Source organism: Ambystoma mexicanum, chromosome 1q (assembly GCF_040938575.1).
Source record: "Ambystoma mexicanum isolate Mex_15411 chromosome 1q, UKY_AmexF1_1, whole genome shotgun sequence".
Classification (NCBI taxonomy): Eukaryota; Metazoa; Chordata; class Amphibia; order Caudata; family Ambystomatidae; genus Ambystoma; species Ambystoma mexicanum.
In genome coordinates, this window is record NC_090922.1 from 191,197,886 (window position 1) to 191,220,925 (window position 23,040).

Sequence of the window (23,040 nt, forward strand, 5' to 3'; positions counted from 1 at the left end):
CTGCATCCGACTCATTCCAAATTGTCGTCTCTTTATGCGCCCAGCAGAGGAATTTCTCACTTCCAGCTGGTCCTAGATCCAGGGCTCTTGGTCGGACAGGGTGGTAATCTCCCAGCCCCTGGCAGACACACTACAATGGTGGACTCATCCAGTCAACATCGAGCTGGGCATGCCCCTGGTAGAACCGGATTTTCTACACACTATCGTGACAGATGCCTCGCAAACTGGATGGGGTGCTCATCTGGACCAGTTCCAAGTCAAAGACTTACGTCTTTATATCAACATCCTAGAACTGAGGGCGGTACATTGGGCACCCAGATCTTTTCTCCCCCTCACCCAGGACTCGGTGGTAAGGATTCTCACCGACAACACCACAACCATGTTCTAATTACGCAAGCAGGGCAGAACACACTGCAACTCCTTTCCCAGGAAGCCCAAACCATCTGGCACTGGGCCATACAGCCCAGGATTCAGATCCTGGCTTTCCTCCTGTCAGGGATTCAGAACATATAGGCGGATTCCCTCAGCAGGGCCTCTTCTCAGATGCACGAATGGTGACTGAACATCTCCCAGGTGACAAAGATCTTCTAAAAGTGGGGCATTCCCCTTTTGGACCTGTTCGCCAGCCCAGACAACAAACCGTGCCATCAGTTTTCCAGCAGAATCCCTCATCTGAGATGCAGAGGGGACGCATTCTCTTTCCCGGGGATGTTCGCTTACGCATTTCCTCCACGCCCCCTTTATGAGGAAAACAGTTCAGACGATTCGCAAGGTTCCCTGCAAAGTCGTCTTAGTGGCTACATTCTGGCCCATGCAGACCTGGTTCTCCGACCTTCTTCACCCTGCGGTGGATGATCCCCTTCACCTGGGTTCCCAGCCGGATCTCCTCTCTCAGAACAAGGGAATGGTGTGGCATCACAATCCAGGCTCCCTCAACCTGGCTGCATGGCTCCTGACCAATCCAAATTCGGCAACCTAAATATACCTCAGGATTGTCGCCGCATTCTGGCTGTGACAAGGGCTCTGTCTACCAGCACCTCATACGCCCATAAATGGAAAACGTTTTGTGCCTGGTGTTCTCGACAGCCTAACCTACAGCCATTGCATGTTTCACTTCAACTCCTTCGTTACCTTTTGCTGTTAACAAAAGATGGTCTAGCAATATCGTCTATCAAGGTTCACCTAGCAGCGATTATCAAGGTTCACGCGGAAAAGGAATTCTGCACCACTTTTCAGTGACAGAGTAATTAAGCATTTCCTCAAGGGTCTTTTCAGGGCTCTCCCTACCCACCCCACCCCCTGTCCTCCAGACGGGTTTCAGAACTGCAGGCTCTGGTCATTGACCCACTATATTTGCGCTTCATGAAGGACAGGGTTCTTCTCTCTACAAATCCACATTTCATTCCGGATTCCATCAGATTTTCACAATAACTACGATCACTGTATCAACTTTTTACCCTAATGCTTCTACTCCAGTGGAAAAAGCTTTATATTCCCTGGATGTCAAGAGTTTTCCACTACTATCGGGAGTTCAGATCATCCAGACAACTCTTTGTGGCTTTCAGCCCCTCCAGTAAAGGGTGGCTGATTTCAAAACCAGGCATCGCATGCTGGGTGGCAGCGACTATATCTTTCTGCCACCATAAAGCCAACAAACCATTGCAGTAAGCTCCCAGAGCTCACTCTACAAGGTCCATGGCGACCTCAGCAGCCGTATGGCAGCAACATGGGCAGGGCCCCACACGTTCACCAGGCACTACTGTCTGAGTTGGCAGCATGGTGAGGACGTACATGTGGGGCGTGCAGTGCTCTGTTCCAGTAATGTAAGCCCCGCAGCTTCCAGGGTTTTGACTCTACTAGTCTGTTATTGACTTAAAGTTATGTCCTTCTCTCTTTGATCATATTGTATATGTCCTATTTGCCTGATGTGCACTTCAGGCATTCTTTTCACAGCATGTGAATCCATGAAAGATCCAATGCCCGAGAAGGGAGTAGTTGCTTACCTGTAACTCTATTTCTCCAGCTTTGGTATCTTTCATGGATTCACATGCGCCTTCCAGCATTCCCCCCTGAGGGAAAGCAGCAGGGGCGGTGCTATACACTCGACGTCCCATTAGTGCTATCTAAAGCACCCATAACGACATCGATAGGAGTAAACATTTTTTCCATTGGAAAACTACTTTCTGATGTTTGTTAATCTGCTTAGAATCGCGTGCTGTGCATATGGTCCCACATCCAATGGTAACCACAGAGTATTGCATCTTGTCTTTCGGGGACTGAAAGGGGACGTCGGCAAAGGCGTGTCTGTAACACTATCCCTATCGTGACGTGTAGTGTACCCAAAATCCCTCACACGCCGAGGTCCCTCAGATAGTTTTTTTCCACCCAGATAACTGGTCGTCCCATTGCGGAGCTCTTCATTAGAGACATTGTTTATCCTTGTTTACCAACCTTTTCGGTTTATTTCCCTAAAGTCACTTCGGCAGTGCTTCAAGATACTACGACGAAGACTGTGGGAACTTTCGACGGCGGTGGACCTCGACGCCTACGATCCGGCAGCAGAGTCATCCACGTTGCCAGGTCCTCTGGCCAGCCTACACAGTAGGGCGAGTGGGCTCCGGGGTGGTCATATCTTTCGTTAGGTCTCTCCGCTTTCCCCTCTAGGTCTGGTCATCTTTTATTACATTTCGCTATGGAAAGGACACCATTTAAGTTTTGCCCCTTTTGCAGGGTCAGATACCCGTGGAAGGACGAGCACGATAAGTGCAATAATTGTCTACCCCTTGACCATGACGAAGCGCGGTGCGCAGTTTGTAGACTCATTTAACCCAAAACTCTTAAGGCGTGCCGCGTTAAGCGGTGGGTCGCCTACGGCATGTCGCAGGCTGGATTTTCTTCCCCCATCGCCGCACCCGCCGAAAGTGACGGGGGCACCAGTGATGATCAAGCATCCGTTCCGGATGCCATTGACCTTACGACGGACCCTCCTAGGTCCGCCACGCCCCTCCCCGACCCTTCCAGGTCTGACGCAAGTCACGCTACAGGCACAACACACGGCGACAGGGGCATACATAAAACCCTCACTAAACACACAACCCCTCCCCCAATTTCAACGGGTTCGTCGAAACTGAAAGCGTGAACAGGACCGCCGAAAATGTCAACTGTTTCTTCTGATCTTGCAGATCAACAGCCTTTGGCAAATCCGCATCAGCTTATTGTGACTGGGCCTTTGAAATTTAAGGGCGCTACTTCAAAATCACATTTGGCCGGTGAAGCTTGCTCATTCGACGCCCCCTAAGGCCCGGTAGGACAGAAATCTACCGTTGGGCCTTCTAGGCAATCTGTAGGTGAAAAACCTACCTCAAGGCCTCCTTCTACCGCTGGGCCTACGGCACGCTCCGATTCGCCGGACATCGCCGAAAGTATCACGAGGATCACTTTGGCAGTGTGGTTGATGCCTAAGAAAACATCGAAATGCAAGGAGCGTGCCGCGGACACGTCTGAAGATGCGCCACAGCACCCCGATGCTCGCGAAGACTGAGGATATTCTGGAGCCTTTATCTAGCGCTTTTGCTAATAAATTTCGGCGCCAAAGGCAAGAAAATGAAGATTTTCCCCCTTTTACACCTTCTGGTTCATCTAAATGGACCAGGGAAAATTGTGAAGGGTGCATGCACCGCCTAGAAAGGATTGTCGCTCTCAGAGCACCCTAAACCCAAGAGACCTCGTGAGCATCCCATTCATGTCAACCTTAAGATTTCCTGGAAAATCTTCTCAAGACCATTTAATTTCTTCCCACCCGGAGGACGAAATTTAAATGGACACATACCCCCGATACCCTAGTGGTCACCACCACCCGGAAACAGGCAGGAGTACCCTTTGCTACGGGAGAAGCTCCTCTAGATAAGTTGTCTAAAAGGTTGTATGCCTTGTGGAAACGCGTGACCACGGCAGCTGCCTTTACCACGCGCATAGCAAACAACACCACTTTGCTTGCCAGTTTTGCTGATGCGCAATGGAACCTTATACAAGAAGGTCTCCAGGAGGGGCCTGAACCCGCAAGATCCAAATTACTCGCCTTCGTGGCTGAGGGCAGGCAAGTCAATCAGAATGTTTTAAAGAACACTCTGGATACTGCGGAGACGGCAGGAAGATCAATGGCGCAGGGCACTCTGCTTAAACGGCACGCTTGACTCCGAAACTTGGGCTTCAAGCCGGAAACCCAAGCTGCTCTTATAAACAAACCTATCAAAGGTCGACAATGCTTGGGAGACTGCCAAAAAAAGAGCATGAGACTCTTAAATCCCTGCAACAGATACCACAAAAACCCTCCCCCAGAGGGGTAGCGGTTCCCGCCGGTCCTTTCGAGGCCAATCCCGTTCTGCCCAAAACATCTACAACACGGGAAACAACTGGAACTCCAACCAAGCAACCAGTACCCCCGCCAACTATCCACCTAGGGGTCAGCGATACGGGAAAGGCAGAGGCCCCAACTCCAGGGGTACTGCAGCCTCTGGTCAGAAATGACCTACGGATCCAGGTCCCCTCCCATGTCACCCTGGTCGGGAGGGGGGGCGCTTAACATCTTTCCTTTCGGCATGGGAGGGGATTACTTCAGACCAGTGGGTTCTAAAGACTGTCGGCCACGGTTACTGCGTGGAATTCGCCTGACCTCCACAGTTCAGACAACACAAGACAAGACGCCTGGCGCCAGATCATCTGAGAATCCTGTAGCAAGAGGTGGAAGCACTTCTGGAAAAGGACGCCATAGAAGACGTCCCTATTCTTCAGTTAAACAAGGGTATTTATTCAGTGTACTTCCTTGTACCCAAAAAGGACCTCACCATGCGCCCTGTACTTGATTTGCGCCCAGCAAACAAATTTGTCAAACCTCAATAGTTTTGTATGGAAACTTTGCAGGAAGTAATTCCGATGTTAAAATGGTGATTACATGACAACATTGAACATGAAAGATGCATACTTTCATATTTCAATGTTGCCAGCGCACAGAAAATACTTAAGGGTCATGATAGAGGACAAGCACTATCAGTTCAAAGTACCCCCCCTTTGGCATTGCCTCGACGCCAAGGGTGTTTACGAAAGTCCTGGCAGTGGCAGCAGCACACCTGCCCAGACTATCCGTCCCCGTCTACCTTTACCGCGACGACTGGCTCATAACAAGGGACTCTTACGAGACATGCCTAAGAAATACACAGAAGACCATCGACCTCGTCTTCAGTCTAGGATTCTCCATCAATGAGAAGAAATCCAGCTTAGACCCCAGTCAAGCCAAGCAATTCCTAGGTGCTCTGATTCAGACAAAGAAGTGTCTCGTCTTCCCCTCCGAGAGGGTTCAGAACATGCTTTCTCAGATCCCTCAATATGTAGCCAGTCAGGAAGTGACGGTACACAAGGCAGTGCGCTTGCTAGGTATGATTGTGTCATGACTTTATTTAGTTCCCCACGCATGGCTGCGCATGCGTCCTATGCAAGAGTGGCCCAACAGCCAGTGGTGTCAGGCCAGCAGACAATGGGAAGATCTGGTAGTTGTCTCGCCAGCCCTTGTTCTCTCTCTGCAGTGGTGGTCGAGGGAAAACCTCTTGAAAGGGAAGACATTCACCACCCCCGCAGTGGAAACCACTCGGGACAGACGCATCTCTCACGGGGTGGGGGGGCTGACCTACTTCAGCAGACAGCGCAAGGTGTCACATGTTTCCCCCCTTCTCACCTGTCGCTGTTGTTTGCTGGAGCTCTTGGAAGGACCCTTCTTGCGCACAGTCCGGGTCTTGTATAGTCCCGTGTGGACGTCTCCGGAGTCCAGTGTGTGTGTTCGGCTTTCCAACGCCAGGAACGTTCAGTATGTCTGGGAAATCCAGGAGTTGAAGAAGTGTACTCGGAAACGGGTACACAGAAGTCCGGGAAACAGGAGGAAGGTGAACGGAAGGGAAAGAAGGAGGAAGGGATAATAGGACCAGGAACCAGGGATCGAGTAGTCAGCGAGAGCGAACTACGGCAGCACACGTCTAGCCACTGCAAGCGGTAGCGTTGAGATGCGCGGGGCCGCGGCGGCGTGGCTTACTTATAGAACGTGCTACGTCCGGCGCGGAAGCTGGTAAGCAACGTTCCGTGTTTGACGGCCATGTTGGTAGTAGCGCAGAGTGCAAGCCCTGATGTGCCAGGGACCAGGAAGTCCAAAAGGGACACGTCCGACAATTCATGACACAAGGAGCGAGGTCCCCACAAGTAGTATCCAACCATATAAATCTGTTAAATCTATTAGCAGCATTCAAGGCACTAAAGGCCTTTCATGCTCCAACTACAAGGAAGACAGTTCTGGTCCTGACAGACAGCACCACAGCCGTGTACTACCTAAACAAATAAGGAGGCACATGCTCTCCAGGGCTATCCAAGCTGTCCCAAAACATTTGGATGTGGGCCCTTAAACACATGTTCCTGTTGTCCCAACACGTTCCAGGGGAACTCAATCTTCTGGCGGACGTGCTCATCAGAGATTTCCCACTGCCCTTAGAATATGAATGGCATCTACATGAAAACATTGTCTTCAACGTCTTCTCAGAATGGGGATTTCCAGAGATAGATCTGTTCGCTACTCAGAACGCCCAATGCCAAGACTACGCCTCCAGGTATCCCCAGAACCGTTCCAAGGGGAACGGATCCTGGATAGCATGGTCAGGGAAATTTGTCTATGCTCCACAAAACCCCCCTACCCCCGACTCACTTTCTCAACAAGATAGTGCACAAGATGCACCAGGAACCAGTTACCATGATACTGGTGGCCCCTGTGTGGGCCCGCCAACCCCGGTTTGCTCATCTAATGGAAATGTACCTCCCCCACCCCCCCCCCCTGTGAAACTACTTTGCCCGTACAATATACATATTGTCTCAGGACGGGGGGGGGCGAGACCCTACACCCATGCCCACAAACTCTGAACTTAGCAGCCTGGCTCCTGAGGTCATAGAGTTTGGACACCTTCAGCTCCCTCATAGATGCATGGACATACTCAGGGAAACTAGGAAACCTAACACGTGCTATTGCTGTTCCAGTAAATGGAAACGCTTTTTTCATCAGGTGTAATACCAAGGGCGTCAATCCCATCGATTGCTCACCCACACACATTGTGCTGTACCTAACTCATTTGTTAGACGCAGTATTGGTCTTCAATTCCCTTAAGGTTAATCTTGCTGCTCTCTCAGCCCACACCACGTCACAACAGAAAGTGTCATGGTGAAAAATACTGGTTATTAAGGCTTTTATGGAAGGGGTTAAGAGAATCCATCCCCTCATTTCTCACCCAGCTCCTGGATGGGATCTAAATGTCGTTTAAACCAGACTCAAGGGATCTCCCTTTGAGCTAATGCATAAAGCAAGTCTAAAAGACCTTACTGACAAGACAGCCTTCCTAGTGGCTATCACTTCTATTAGAAGGGTTAGCGAACTACAGGCCCTTTCTGTTCTAGACCCTATTGTTACAATCCACAGGGATAAGGTGGTTCTGTGCACTCATCCCAGATTTGCGCCTAAATTCATCTCAAAATTTCTTGTGAACCAATCAATTGAACTACCCACTTTCTTCCAGAATCCCACTAGCATGTCCAAAAGAAGCCTACACACACTAGATGTGCGCAGGTCAGTCATGTTTTACCTGGAAAGAACAAAACAACTGAGGAAGACAACCAGTTTTTCGTTTCAGTGGCAGCTGGTAGAGAAGGGGATCCTGTCTCTAAATCAGCTATCTCAAGGTGGATTGTCAAATGCATCACACTGTGTTATACTCTCTTGCTAAGAGAGAACTGAGAACTGCCCTTCAAGCCTAGAGCACACTCTACTCGGGGCACAGGGGCTTCCATAGCATTCATTGCAAATGTTCCCCTCAAATCCATTTGCAAAGCGGCAAACTGGAGTTCTGTACACACCTTTTACAAAACACTATTGCCTAAACACTCATTCTAGATTTGATTCTCAGGTGGGACAAGCAGTATTAAGACATCTTTGATCTACTGTTCCTTCTCATAACCCACCTCCAACTCCGGGTACTGCTCGCTAGTCTATGCACAGCATGTGATTCTAAGCAGATTAACAAACATCAGAAGACATGCATTGCTCACTGTAATAGCATTTCTGATGGTTGTACCTGCTTAGATTCAAATGTGCCCTCCCTGCTCCCCGCTTTGGGTGGAAGGAACATATACGTCTTACTACTTTATCTCTTCATGTACTCACTCACAATAGCCTGAGGCTCCCTCATGGCAGAAAAAATACAATCGGAGGGACCTCTGCGCGTGAGGGATTTTGGGTACACTACATGTCACTATAGGGATAGTGTTACAGACCCGCCTATGCTGATGTCCCCTTTCGATCCCCGAAAGACAAGATGCAATACTGTGCGGTTTCCACTGGATGTTGGACCATATGCACAGCATGTAAATCTAGGCAGATACAACCATCAGAAATGCTATTACGGTGAGTAATGCATGTCATACTAAAGTTACTGGGGTTTTTCCAGACTGACAGTGAATATTCACAGCATGTGAATCCATGAAAGCTACCAACGCTGGAGAAATGGAGTTCCAGGTAAGCAACTACTCCCTTCTCCTATCACTGTCCTCTGCGTCTTACTGCCCCCATCCAATGACAGCTCTCTCCCAATGACTGCCCTCTCCCTAAGCCCCTCCTCTGGAAGCCACCTGCAGATGTTTACTACACGCTTTAGTGTTGGGAGTCCTAGAGATTGCTCTGTGAGCTACTTCGTTTTTGTGTTTTTGATGGAAAAAGGTTATATTTATATTACAAAAGTTAGTGTGCTCGCTCCTCCATCTGCCGACAGCTGGGATCTGTTATCTGTGAATTTCAGCACCCCTCAAGGGCAAAGATCGTCAAAGATTGCAGAAGGCCATCGGGCCTACTTTGTGCCCTCCGGCCATGACAGAGAAGGAGGGAAGATCCCTCTTCAAGTCCTGCACCAATTGCGGGCTCCGGAATGTGTTTGTTGAAGACCAGCACCTACAATGCCTCTACTGCCAGCATCCAGACCACAAAGAAGGAGAGTGCGAGATATGACTTTGTTTCTCCAAGAAAACGACACAGGATAGGCACAGTAGACTGGTGTTGTGGCTGAAAGCCAAGGCCTCTGCCCCGTGCTCAGAGCAGGGTCATGCCTCACCCAGGACTGGCCGGTCCGAGGAGCGGTCTTCTAAGTCCTTTGAGGGTGCCTCATGCATGGGGGCCCAAAACCAGGTCATGAACTGCAAGTCCGGATCCACCCGGGTTGCAGTGGAAGAGTGTCCCATGTTGGACAGGGCGCGATCTACATCACCCTCGGCCTCCATTTCCAGCTTCTCCTCGAAAAGGAAATCGACCAACCTGGATAAACTGCGGGAGAAGCCTGAGAAGCCGCGGACGGAGGGGGAAGCAGGCTGAACTGCCCAAGAAGGCCCAATAGGCACAGGATAACACTTCGTCGACGATGAGTTGGTGGTGGCTGCTCTCACAATGGCTAAGGGGGCCGACCCTGTGAAGGTAGTCCCCGCAGCGCAAAAGGTATCCCTGCCACCGAGGCGCAAACCGCCGCAGTGACTTTGGCAAATTCTGCAGGCACCCCGGAAAAGGGGACACCGGCTTAGAACCCAGTTTCAGCCCCTCAGGGTGGAAAAGCGGGGTGGGGGGGATGAGGCCCCGGATCAGTCCCAGGCCATGGCCCAAATTGTGGAAGTTTCGTCCACAGATGACAAGGAACTGGAGCCCTTACACACGGTCCACAAGGATGTGGAAGGGGAGAACGATGGCGACGATAGCGCAGGGCCTAGTGTTCCGATGACACCAGCTCAGCTGAGGGATGTGTCTCTGGACATCCTGTCGACCCTCCACACCTTGGTGTCAGATCCAGAAGAGTATGCCACAGGGCCCGGGTTACAATAGCACCCCAGGTCCCCGATCAGCCGCCAGCAAAAAAGAGGAAGTGTCATCCGATGCCCCCATTTCAGCCTCCCCATCCGCGTCGGGTCCCCTCTCCTCCAGCAGACACGGGTACGGGGACCGATACGGCCAAGACAGACGACGATGAGGATATCGTTGCAAGGGGCGGTGGGATCTCCGCAGCCTAGGGTGTCCCCACCGGGTGAGGTGGGGTTGTTTCATTCCATGATCGCCAGAGCCTACAAGCTTTTCCAGCTTGTGCCTGAAGAAACCAGAAAGGAGGGTTACTTGTACCAGAGGCGCAAGGCCAAGAGGAAGACAATCATGGCTGTGCCCCTTCTGGACGACGTGTGGAAGGATGGCCTGGCCCTCTTGAAGAACCCTTGCACGGCTCCGGCTAAACTTGGCAGGCTGGAGAAGAAGTACTGAATGGCGGAATCCACACCCAAGTGCCTGAGGTCGCAACCATCACCGGATTAGGTGGTTTCAGCGGCCGCAAGAAAATGGTCGGCTAACCCGTCCTCTTTAGTCTGTCCGGACAGCGAGGGGAAGAAGATGGACATCATGGGAAGGAAGGCGATTTACACTGTGGGGTCCACCATCAAGGTTTCTCCTCATCGCACCGTTCGCCTTTCAAATCTACGACTCACGAAGCCTACAGAGGCCGTCCCCAGGCCTACAGTGGCGGAGGACAGCATTGCCGCAGAACAGGACGCCGGCACCGAAGCAAGCCTGAACCGGCCAGGAGGGAGGCCGGCTGCCGGGGTTCATCAGCGAGTGGAAAAAAGATCACCACCGACAGATGGGTGCTGGACACTCTCGCCCAAGGACACACCCTGGAGTTTCAGTGCAGGTGCCCGCGGATTTCTCCGGTGGTCTGTCAGGAGCAGCACATCCCTCAGCTCTTGGAGGAGGTACGGGCCATGCTGTGAAAAGGGACGATGGAGCTAGTTCCCTAGCGACTCTGGGGTCTATTCCAGATATTTCTGGTCAGAAAGAAAACAGGGGGCTGGAGTCCCATTATAGACCTACGACGTCTGAACAAATGCCTAGAGTCCCAAAAAGTCAGGATGGTCACGCTGCAATACTTGCTCAGCCAACTGGAAAAAGAAGACTTCTTGATGTCGCTGGACCTGGAGGACGCCTACTTCCACATCTCCATTCACAGGAAACACCAAACTTTCTGTGCTTCGTAGTGCTGGAACAGCACTAACAGTTCAAGGACCTACCTTTCGGCTTGAAGTCGGCCCCCAGAGTGTTCACGAAGTGCCTGGCACCAGTGGCGGCCCATCTGCATCTTCGGGATATACACGTATACCCGTACCTCGACATGCTCATTTGCGAGAGTTGGCAGACGGACACACAGAGGCGACCGTCCAGCAGCTGACAGATCTGGGATTTTCCTCAACTATCGCAGACCATCGCAGAACGCACTATTCCTAGGAGCCAGACTCAATACTGTGTCCTGCCCAGTGTCACCCTCGGAGGAGAGAGTAGGGGCATTCAAGGGAAGGTGCAGCAGCTGTTTGATGAAGACTGTTGCTCGGCATGTCGTCGTCCTGCATCTACCTCAGCTGACTCTGCGGGTTACAGATGCAACCTCTTAAAGAGTTCCTGGACGCTCACTGGATAAAGGTATCCGGAAGGTTCGCGGATTAGATCCCGCTCGACGAAGAGTTCCGTCGGGCGCTAATGTGATGGGGCATCTGCACCAACATCGCCCGGGCCAAGGGGGTTTAAAAACCCTTCATACCAGGAGATGGTCACCACTGACGCTTCCCTGGAAGGCTGGGGAGCCCCCACTCGACATCTGCACGCCAGAGGCCTGAGAGTTCCGGAAGAGGGGGATCTCCATATCAACATCATGGACCTACGGGCAGTGTTCTGGGCGCTCAAGTTGTTTGTTCCGTCTCTGAAGGGCAAGGTGGTGAGGATCTTCACGGACAACACAACCACAATGTTCTACATCAGTAAACAGGGGGCACTCGATCCCCAGCACTTTCCAAGGAAGCGCAGGACTTGTGGGGCTGGGCCGTCGGACAAGAGATGTTCCTCTTCACTTAGCAGGAGTCAAGAACACCATTGGGAGTTGCGCTCTTGCCCGAGTGGGAACCTTGGCAGGACCAGGTGGACCGCATCTTCGTCAAGGGGGGCAGACCCCAGGTCGATCTATTTGCGGCAGCGAAATCCAAATGCCATAAGTTTGCCAGCAGATTCCACCATCCAAGGAGCATGGGGGACGCGTTCTCCTTCCTGTGGGAAGGCCTGCTCCTGTACATGCTTCCTCCATTGCCTCTCCTCCTACGAGTCATCAACACACTCAGACAGTGCCAGTACAGGATGATACTCTTCTCCCCGGCGTGGCTGAGGCAGATTTGGTATCCGGACCTCAGTCTGTTGGTGTCTCCCCAGTCAAGGTGCCGGTAGTTCTAGATCTTCTTAACAGAGAAGGAGGCACAATCCTGCATCACGACCCAGGGTCGCTGAACCTGAAGGCTTGGCTTCTGCAGCCCTAGAGTTTGGTGGATATGAGTTGCCTGCAGACTGCAGAGATGTCCTCGCCAAGGCCAGGTCTTCGTCGACTTTGAAGTGCTATGGTCATAAGTGGAAGCGTTTTGCTTCGTGGTGCTGGTCGCAGAAGATTACCCCGCTGAAGGTCACGGCCCCGCAAATTCTTCCATACTTGCTCTCCTTGGCCAAGGCCAGCCTGGCACACGCTTCTACCAAGGTGCATCTGGCAGCTATCTCCCGCTAGACCAGGTCTCCGGGAAGATCTTCTCTGTGGTCCCACTGACTCGAGGAGTTCCGCAAAGGATTTTTTCGATCTTTCCCGCCAGTGTAGGCTCCTGCCCCGGCTTGAGAACTCAATGTGGTTCTGACGAGGCTCATGGGGGCGGGGGCGGCCCTTTCAAGCCGATGCATCAGGCCCCTCTCATTCCTCTTGTGGAAAACTGCTTTCCTTGTGGCCATCACCTCTGCCGAAAGGGTGGGTGATATCAAGGCCCTATCCTGCAAGCAACCATACCTGACTTTCCACGAATCGAGGGCGGTGATGCGGACGCACCCCTCTTTCATGCCAAAGGTTCAGTCTGAATTCCATCTCAACGGGCCTTGGTTTTAACTGTTTTTTCCGAAACCTTCACCGGCTGAAAGGACCTTACACTCGCTGGACGTTGCTCGTGCCTTGAAGTTCTATGTGATGCGCACATAAGGTTTTTGGAAGAATTCATAGCCGTTTGTGAACTTTGGTCCTGTGGACCATGGCAAGGCCTTGTCCAAGGCTTCTGATTCAAGGTGGATCTCCGGCTGCATCATGCATTGTCATAGGTCGGCGAACCGACCGCTGCCCGTCCTTCCGAGAGCCCACTCCACCAGAGCGATTGCTGCGATGAAGGCCTTTGTGTTTTGTGTGCCCCTGCTGGACATCTGTAGTGCTGCTACGTGGAGTCCACGCAAACCTTCATGAGGTTCTCCTGCGTCGACAGGGATTCCAGGGGGGAGTTGACCAAGCAGTGCTACGCAACCTGTTTGCTTGAAGTGAGTCTGTTCCGGAGGTAAGAGTTAACCTGTTTTCCTTCTCTTTCTCTTGCAAATTCTTGTCTCCTCCATACGTCCTCTTCCTCGTCCCAATGATATGGGGACTTAAAGGGAACTCTTCCATTTCTTGTTGGCAGAAACACATACTAGTTATTTCTTCATATATGTTTACCGGAAACGTTTGAAAAGGTTATTTTGGAAGTTCCTCTAGGGTTCCACATGGGAAAGGTAATAGTCTCCCCTGGTGAGGACTCACTTGCCTTTACCCCTTGGGAGGTTATTATGGAGAGGCTCATCTCCCAGGCCTCACAAGGGGGATGGGGGAGGGGTTTCCCTTGGGGAGAAGGGACACATTTCTGCAATTTGTCACTGTACTTTCACATGCTTACTTCAGAAAGTTACCTGAAATGCCTGCTGTTCAGTGTGGGCTAAGACCATTATTAGTTTGTAGCTGTCCTGTTCGAGTTAAGCACTGTACTCAAAATTTTGACGAAGGTCCTTGCCACATTGCTGGGAGTAATCAGTGAGAAAGGAATTTCTGCTCTTAAGACAACAGAAGATGTGAAGGTTGTGCGAAACCACCTGGAGGTGCATGATGGATTCTGAATTAAGAGTAGGCAAGAATCTCACCTAAATTCCTGCAATGTATCAGTTCTCAACACCATCAAGAGCAAAGAATGTTTTTTCCTTCTTCAAAAGCTCTGAATATGTGGTATTGGGTTTCTGTTCTGGCCATGTCCCTGCCCAAAGGCGTTTCAGTGGCAACAGTCCCAGGACTAGGCTACACATCAAGCACATAGTTTTACACCTTCTGCAGAGATGGAATTCCCAGTAGGTCTATTAAGCACATCAAATTCTGATGTAATTGGACATGGCCTAATCCTTTCAGAGGTGGCTGGCAGATGAGACCGTCTCGAAGTGACTACTAATTTTGCTGCCGGATTAATTGACCTTCACTACGGATGCTAGTCTCCTGGGTTGGGAGGCCTCCTGTATCTCATATCACTTTAGGGACGATGGTCATTGGAGGCAACCAGATCCTATATTGGAGGCAGTGGTGGCTATTGGTCATGCTCTCTCAGGGTTTGCCCTAGTTTAGAGGCCATATGGGTGCTTGTTTACGGAGACCATATTGTATCAAATGCTATAAATTGTGGGAACTTATTCAAGTCAATGGCGGACCTGACCCTGCCCATTTGCTCGTGGACAGAAGTTCATCTGAGCGCCTTGACTGCATCTTAAATCCCATTCCGGGGAAGCAAAAGCTCCAAGCACGCTGCCTTCTTAAACTGTTTGCCTCTTCTTAGGAATTCCCCGGAACCTTCTAGCAAATGTGCAACAGAATGAAAGTCCTCTGAATAAATGGCCATTACTCAGGTCAGACACCTGAGGGACTTCTGGGGCAATGCCATATAGTTTTTTCTCTGACCCAAGTTTGATCTTTAAGTCTCCTTTATTCCTCACACCTAAGATTGACTGGTTTGTTTTATGCTGTCCAAGAGCTGTTCCGCCGTTTATTTCTGCTGAAGGGGTTTCCTTCCACTTCTTTGATGGGGAGGGCAGGCTAGCAGTCACAATCTAACTTGAGATGTTCTCTGCTTTTCCATTCTATGATTTCTTTGTTTGCTTTGGGCTTGGTCACAGGTGTACTAAGACTTCCACAACGTCTATCAGTAGGTGAGTAACGGAGGACATTAGCTTGGCCTATGAGCTACATCATTTTTACCTTACTCTTTTCATTCAGGCAAAATATACTCAGGGAATGTCATTGGTTGAATCGTCAAACCCTTCCATTGCTTTTTGGTTGTACAATTGATGGGCCAGTGTGCATCTGTGTTTCTTCTGTATTCAAGTAACATACTTGACATTTTAGATAGCTCTGCAATTGCTGAAAAGACGTGTGTGGCCCTCAATCACAACTGAATCTTTACCATAGATTTGGGTTAGTAAAGTGCTTTGAATATTATCTGGGCTCAACATTTGCACTCCTCTCTAGCCATTGGCTTGTGATAGTTGACTCTTGGCGAGTAAGAAATTGTGTACTGTGTGTTTGTGTAGAATTGAGGTGACAAGTTACTTTTTATGGCTAGCTAGTAGCTTGCAATTTGACTTGTGTACCTGCAGTTTGTTTTAGAACTTGTACAGCGATTGTTTTGCATTGTTCCTCCTCATTCCATTGTTAAATCTTAATTGTCTCCTACTCGGCTTCCAAAAAAACTTCCACTTGTCTAAACTGCATATGTATCAAGTTTTGAAATATATTACCCTTCAGCTTTCTAATTTCAATATTGTTTTGGTCGCTCCGTCTTTCTTCTTTTTGGTGAAGTCTGAAACAGTGGTATGCCACCATCGGCTTTCCTTCTTTAAGGTGTGATTGCTATTACCTGTTTGTTCTCTTGTACTGCCAATAGGCGTGATATCTATATGTGTTATTTTCTGCAATCAGGCTCCCAGAGAGACTGACTTCCATTGAAATTTACGAGCTTGTGCACCTATCTGTGAATGTACCATGATTTTGGCGCATGCTGCACGTGCGTTCCCCCCATACACTGTTCACTCGAGTACAAGAAAAAACACCTCAAACCTCACCATTGTTTCTCATAAGTAAACCTCTAGTTAATCACCATCCTGTTAAATACCAGCATCTGCCATTGTTTCAGTACAATAATGCACTATACATTTGCAACAGGGAAAACAGTTTTAACAAAATGTGATCCTCAGTAATCTGTCATTGGTTATTAGGGGATAAGCAGCCCTATAGATAAGGGACATTTTAGCCATGTTTTCCTTCTTAAAATAGGCAAATAGTCTCAAAAATAAAAATATGGAGTAAAAGCATTTCCAACCAATAAATATGACACCGGCACAAAGGAGCATGTCCCTCTAATTTTATCCACACAGCTACATGGATATGTTTGGGCCAGTGGTACATGTAGTGCCACTGGTACATGTAGTGCCACTGGAAGAAACACTATTGTTGCTTCCTGATTCAAAGAGGGAATAGTAGATCTTATAATGTAGATGAATAACTAGGCGCAAAGACATATATTTATCACAAAACATTTCCGATACTCCCTACAAATAATGTTTCTTTCAACTTTAGGATGGAAGGAGTAAAATACTCCCATTTCGAAATCTTATCTAGATCATTGGGGAAAAGAGATCCTTTTACTTTCCTCTGTAAGCGATCTGATTATGATCCAGTCAGTGCTCCAGATAAGATTTTGAAAAGGGATTATTTTACTCCCTACTTTTCAAAGTTGGGAGTAAAATGATTTTTTAAGGCGTGATAAAATGTACGTCTCCCACCCAAAGGGAGTATCTTCTAAGGAAGAATTTTTTTTTTAGATTGTAAAACAGAAATGTTCTTGTAATACATGTTTCTTTGCACTACTGAGTTATTCATGCTCATCAAAAGATACCTTTTTGTACCTTTTTCGATCAGGCAATAATAATGGTAGTTTCTTCATTTGGCACTATGTGTACTGCTGGTCCAAAACTATCCATAACTCTGTCTAGAGGAAAGCGCGTATGTGCCTGTTTTTTTGTTTTCTTTTTTGGTTTTTTTGTGAGTAGTTAGTTTTACTCGTGTGTTTCTTTTTTGGGAGCATCTCCCATTTTTTCTTAGGAGGTTAAAGGGTCTGATACACCTCTTATCTGTATGGCTGGATACAGTGCTAGTCTTAATGAACCTTCTTTTGGTATTAACATCAGGAAGCACTGTGTAAGGCAGGGCCTGCCTTCAGGCCCTGTCGAGGGAGGGGGTACCCCACCCCTATTCCCAAGCAGGGTGCCGTGAGGACAGAGTATGCACCTCTCACCCCCTTCCAACTCCCCTTACCTGGTAGTTACAATTCCCAGCAGGAAGCAGAGTCTGCAGCTGACGCAGCCGGGAGAAGGCAGCACCGGTACAGAGATGCTCACGAAGGAAGGCCCGTGGCACAGAGCGGGATGCGGCTGCCTCTCTGTTGGAGGCAGCAGACCCTGCCAGAAAGGGAGATGCTGGACCCGACTGAGACGGCTGGGGGAAAAGGAAAAGTGATAGGACATAGGGCCGATCAAGGAATGCGGGCGGGGGGGATATAAGGAATGAAGGAAAAAGGATACCTGTTCTATGGAATTCCTTCAACTCTGGGTGGGGGGTGGCTCTACGACCACGTTTTAGCTCCCTGCACCCTTCACAGAGGAGAAATATCCATTTGCATATCAGTCTTTGTCCCATCCACAAGGGCATTCCAGCACCGAAAATGCTAGGCAAATCTCCTCTAAACAAGAGTACCATTAGCAACTCCAGACACGTGTTTCCGCCTAGTCTGGCCTCATCAGTCAGGTGAAGCTGCGTCTCTCTAAGACACAGTGAGCAAGGGGTCCATGTCTGGATTACCCTGGGTTACTTATGTTGAAACCCCAAGTTTTACTAAGTTACAAAGGAGTGTTTCAGACTGCCTTTTGTTTTTAACCTTATGTTGTGTTTGACTACCACTTCTCTCTATTAAGGGAATCCTGTTCTTGCAAGAGAATGATCTGCTGAAAAACACGCCAGAGGAAATCGCCAGATTCCTGTACAAAGGTGAAGGACTGAACAAGACAGCCATCGGGGACTATCTTGGCGAGCGGTAAGAGTGCTGCAGCTAAAGGACGTTTTTTGTTTTATTAACCTGTAGTCTACTTGCTGCCCTTTTATGTCTCATTAGAGTTGTCTATCTTATGCTCCTACTGTTCAAAGTCCTGTTTGCATATGGCTGTTTTATTTTATCAGGGATCTTGCTGCTTCCCCATACCAACCACGCCTCAGTACCCCTTTCTGCGTAGCTGCATCTTACTCTGTTAGCTTAAAAGCCCTCTTTGTAGACCCCTGTGCTTTTTGCTAGCTTTTCTGGGGTTTAGACTGTTTTTCTCCCAACAGGCTTTATCCAAAGCCTGACCCAGAGTGTGGCTGTTTTTGTGTGCTCTGCCTTACGTGTCCTTGTGAATCCTAAGGCAGGTGTTCCCCATAGTGTCCCAGAGAAGGCACCCCTTTACTGCCAGTCATATGGCTAACCTGTGTGTGGCTTTTTGGCCTATGTAATATGGTTCCTCTGTGTTTTTTATTTTTATTTTTTTTATCTTTATTTTACCAAAGTAGAAGTTGTCTTTGTTTGCCGCGAAGACCTGAGGGGGTCACATGCCCATCACTTGCCCTCTTTGTGTATGAGGTGAAGTGGTCATCTGGGACATTGTATCCCTGCATCCCAGGACTGTAGTCAGCCTGGAACCAGTTCTGACTGGTATATGCTAATGCCTGTCTGTGATAGCTTGCATTTATTCCTTTGTGTGAGAGACCCTCCCAGAATGTTATGTTATTGGGATTTGTACTGCTGACTGCTGCCATTTTCATGGTCTCCAGGCTCTGGCAGATCTGAAAAGGAAGGAGGGCTTAGTGGGATTGATGGGGGGGGGGGGGGGAAGCGCAAGATAGCTTTGAGTTGCTGTTGGTAGCTTCAGTTCAGAAAATATGGTCACTGTGTGCTGTTTTGCTTTTAGTTGGTAGACGTTGCTTGGTGTATGGGTGATTTGTGTGTAATTGGCTTTGTTTCCAGTTGGGTGTTGCGGAGTGTCAGCATTTGTGGTGGTTTTTAGATTTTTGCTGCAGTAGAGATGTGTGTTTTGCTCAATGTTTGAGGGTGAGTATGCAGGGTATTGTAGAGGTTTTAGTAGGGTTAGTGGATATTCGCCTATGTCCTTTAGTGCCATGGTTATGTTAAGTTGAGTATATACTGTTCTGTGGTGATTTCTGGTAGAATGTTTTAATTTTTTGTTGGGTGATCCAGTTTCTGTTTGTCACATTTCGGTTGCTGTGGTGTTTCCGTTGTGATGTGTTGGCAGTTTCCCTTTGTTGATTTTTCATGTTTAGCTCAGTGAGTTAAAGAGCCATGTTTTTAGCAATTTTCTGTACTTTAGGTGATCTTCTGTTGTTCGTATTTCCTTTTGGAGCGAGTGGCAAAGTTTTGCCGCAGTGCAGGAAAACGCTGTTCCCCCAAATTTCCGCTCGGAACATTGTTTTGGTTCGAGGTGAATTGCCATTGCTGGATATTAGTGTTCGGTTTGGTTTGTAGATGGAAATGTTTCCCTGCATGACTACTGTTCCTTGACTGTGGATTGATCTTTGTTATGCAGAGCGTTTTGAAGAAAATTAGTTTTTTTGACCGGTAGCCAGTGTGTAGGGTTCTCAGTGCTGGTGTGATGTATTCTCTTAGGAGTAGCCTTGCTGCTGCGTTCTGTATTCATTGTAGTTTTCTTTTTAGTAAGGTAGTTTGGCATTTCGAGATGCTGTTGGTGCTGTCTATTCTTGACATAAGGAGAGAAATGACGGCAAGGGTTCTATATGGGATGGTGAAAGAGGGAAGTATCCGCTTGATTGTGTGTAGGTGGAAGAAACCTTTCTTTAGTACTGTGTTGACCTGCGGTTCGAGTAAGTTGTACATTAATCTTCAGAGATTTTTGATCATTTTGGATGGTTCCAGTCAATTTCCCATTTCAGTAGGCCATGGAATGTGGTGTTGGTACGACAGGCCATTGGGCGTGATCATGATTTCTGTTTTGTCTAGGTTGAGTTTAAGGCGGTTAGTACTCATCCAGTTATTTATTTCTGTGAGGCAGTTGGTGAGGGTTGGGTTTTGTTCTTCGCTAGCGTTGATTTTGTAGATGTGTGTCGTCTGTGTAATTGTAGCAGGTGAGGCTGTGTGTTTTGATGAGGGGCCATGTAGATGTTGAATAGCAGTGGTAAGAGGGATGAGCCTTGTGGGACTCTGCAAGTTGTTGTGTGGAGCGTTGAGTAGAAGGGGGTTAGCCAAATGGTTTCCATTCTTTCTGCCATGAAGGTTTTTAGCCAAAGTAACGCTGTGTTGCGGTGGACTGTATCGAAGGCTGCTGATGGATTAAGTAGTATTAGTGCCGTATTGGTTTTAAATCGTCCTATATCAATAATAATGCGGTTTACGTTCCTCTCATGGGTCTGAAGCCAGCTTGTGCCTGGTCTAGTATCCAATTGTTTTCTACATGTTTCAGGACTTGTTCGTAACCTAGGAGTTACGCCAGTTATGGGATGTTTGAGATTGGTCGGTAGTTGGTTAGGTCTTCAGTGTTTCCCGATGGGTCCTTAAGAAATGCCTTGATGTATGCTGATTTGAAGGCTTGTGGCACAGCTTCTGCTGCTAGTGAGTGGTTGAAGAGGTTGAGAAAATATTCTGCTTGTTTCCTCGGTGAGGATAGTCTTGCATATGTGTGGTGGGCAGGGGTCTGCTGGTGAGTCGGCTCTTTTGCTTTTGTTCACTAGGTTGTTTATTTTCTGTTGAAAGTGGTGGGGGGTATTTAAGTCTTGTAGATGATTCCGGCATCGGCTGGTTGGGGAAAGTGGGGGGTTTGTTAGTGCTTTTGGCATGCTCTTAATGACTTGGTGGACGTTTGTGATTTTGTTTTTGCAGTGGTCTGCATGGTCATCACATAGTTTTTGTGATGGCGTGGGTGGGTTTTTGCATGATTTTGGGTTTCTCAGCTCGTTGGTGATGTTGAACATCTCTTTCTGGGTGTTGCTCGAGTTTGTGATCTGTTTGGTGGTGTTCGTTTTTTTTCTTCTATTTATTTCTGTTGATGGTAGTTTTTTCTCCTTTCTTCCAGTTTTCTGTTAGTTTTCTTTGGTCTGTGGGGTGTTAATAGTCTTGCCATTGTTTTCTTTAGTGAGAGGGTGAATGGTTTTTCTGGTGCGATGTTGTCTAGTGTTTTTGTGATCCATTTTTTGATTGTTTTTTTTTCTTCAATTTAATGAATGTTTATTGAATATTCATCATTCAACATTTTTATTTTATATATCATAAACAGATGATACATGACACAGTAGATTCGAACAATCGAAGCAGAATTACAGATAAACAAACTTGATAATTTAATATGAATTTACTAAAATGTATGTAACAAAGCAAAGGAAGAAGAAAAATAGAGAAGAGAAAGAGGAGGAAGAAAGTGCACAAATATTATTAATGGTACATATGTGAGACACTAACCGTATGTCTCAAATAATCCCATACCTTTCTTGGAAGGTTGCTTTTCTGATTGCAATAACTTCTGCAAGGCGTGTAAGCAAACTCCAAACGCTTTCCGTCGAACATCGGTTCCTCACTTTCCACAAGGATAAAGTTGTTCCTTCCTTCCTTCCTTCCTTCCTTCCTTCCTTCCTTCCTTCCTTCCTTGTCGATGGCAGCAAGGAAAACGGGGAACCCCATGCATTTCCCAAAAGAGGACACCCGTGGGAATCCACAGAGGTCTGCCTCGCGCAAATTGCCCCAGTTTTTTTTAGCCACAATCCCCGACAAAGTGTGATATTTGGTGGGGGGAAAAAACACAATGTTCACTTTGTCTGGGGTTCTCGGTAATAAATTCTGGGCCGCTTCGCGCAAGTCAGACCTCTGTGCATTCCCACAGGTGTCCTCTTTTGGAAAATGTGTGGGGTTCCCTGTTTTCCTTGCTGGCTTCGACACCATAGGCCCAAATCTGTAGGTTGGCCACATGAACAATATGTGCTGTGGCGAAAGGCTTGGGCTTACCAGCGGGTCACCCTTTTCCTTTTGCGCCCCCGGTAGGTGCACCCACACATGTGAGGTACCGTTTTCGTCGGGACAACTGTGGGAACGCGAGAAGGTATGACATCTGTTGTTGACGACGTGTTTCGGTGAGTGGACACAGGGAAATGTCTCTGAAATTGGCTGGAAATGAAGACAATTCTCAGACATTTCGCTCAGGCCACCCACTGAAACACACCGCTAACAACACATGGCCTACCTTCCCGCATCCCCACACGTGTCACGATGAAAACGGTACCTCACATGTGTGGTTGCACCTACCGGGGGCGCAAAAGGAAAAGGCTAACCCCAAGCCTTTTGGCACAGCCCATTTTGTTTTTGTGGGTAACCTACAGACTTGGGCCTAGGTTGTCGAAGCCAGCAAGGAAAACGGGGAACCCCATGCATTTCCCAAAAGAGGACACCTGTGGGAATCCACAGAGGTCTGATACTCAAATCGGCCCAGAATGTATTACCCAGAACCCCCAGCAAAGACCCACATGGGAGAAGGGTGCCCAAGGCCAGGGATATTACCACCGACTTTGCTGGAGCCCTGCCTGCCCTGCGTTACAGCTTCTCCCCACCAGGGAGTCTCGGCAGTGTGCCAATACCTCCCCAAAGGGAAAAGCTGTAATGCAGCCCAGCTGCAACTCCAGGACGGTTGGAGGTGATGTCCCTGGCCTTGGACATCCATGTACCATGTACCGTCCCCTAAGCACAGCAGCAGCTCCAGGGGAGCCCCAGCAGGATCTCCCCAGAGGTGACATCTGTAACGTAGCACAGCCAGAGGTGGAGCCTGGGCTTGCAGACGGACAACCCACATGGGAGGGATCCGCTCCCAGGGAAACGCCAATGTTACGCTGGCATGGTGGGCAATTTGTGTCCCAGCCCACCAACATATCTGCCCAGACGGCCCATTCCCACCCACACCACTAACAACCCTGCCCCAGTTTCACCCACCCCACTGATAATGGG

At 48.7% G+C, this 23,040-nt stretch overlaps 1 protein-coding gene across 1 annotated transcript in view; it reads left to right on the top strand.

The window, feature by feature from the left end:
- Positions 1 to 23,040, top strand: part of CYTH2 (cytohesin 2) — a 482,465-nt gene that overhangs the window by 255,145 nt on the left and 204,280 nt on the right. The window contains exon 4 of the mRNA XM_069637143.1: positions 17,969 to 18,087. Coding sequence (XP_069493244.1) covers positions 17,969 to 18,087 — 119 coding nt within the window. The remainder of the gene's footprint in view (positions 1 to 17,968; positions 18,088 to 23,040) is intronic.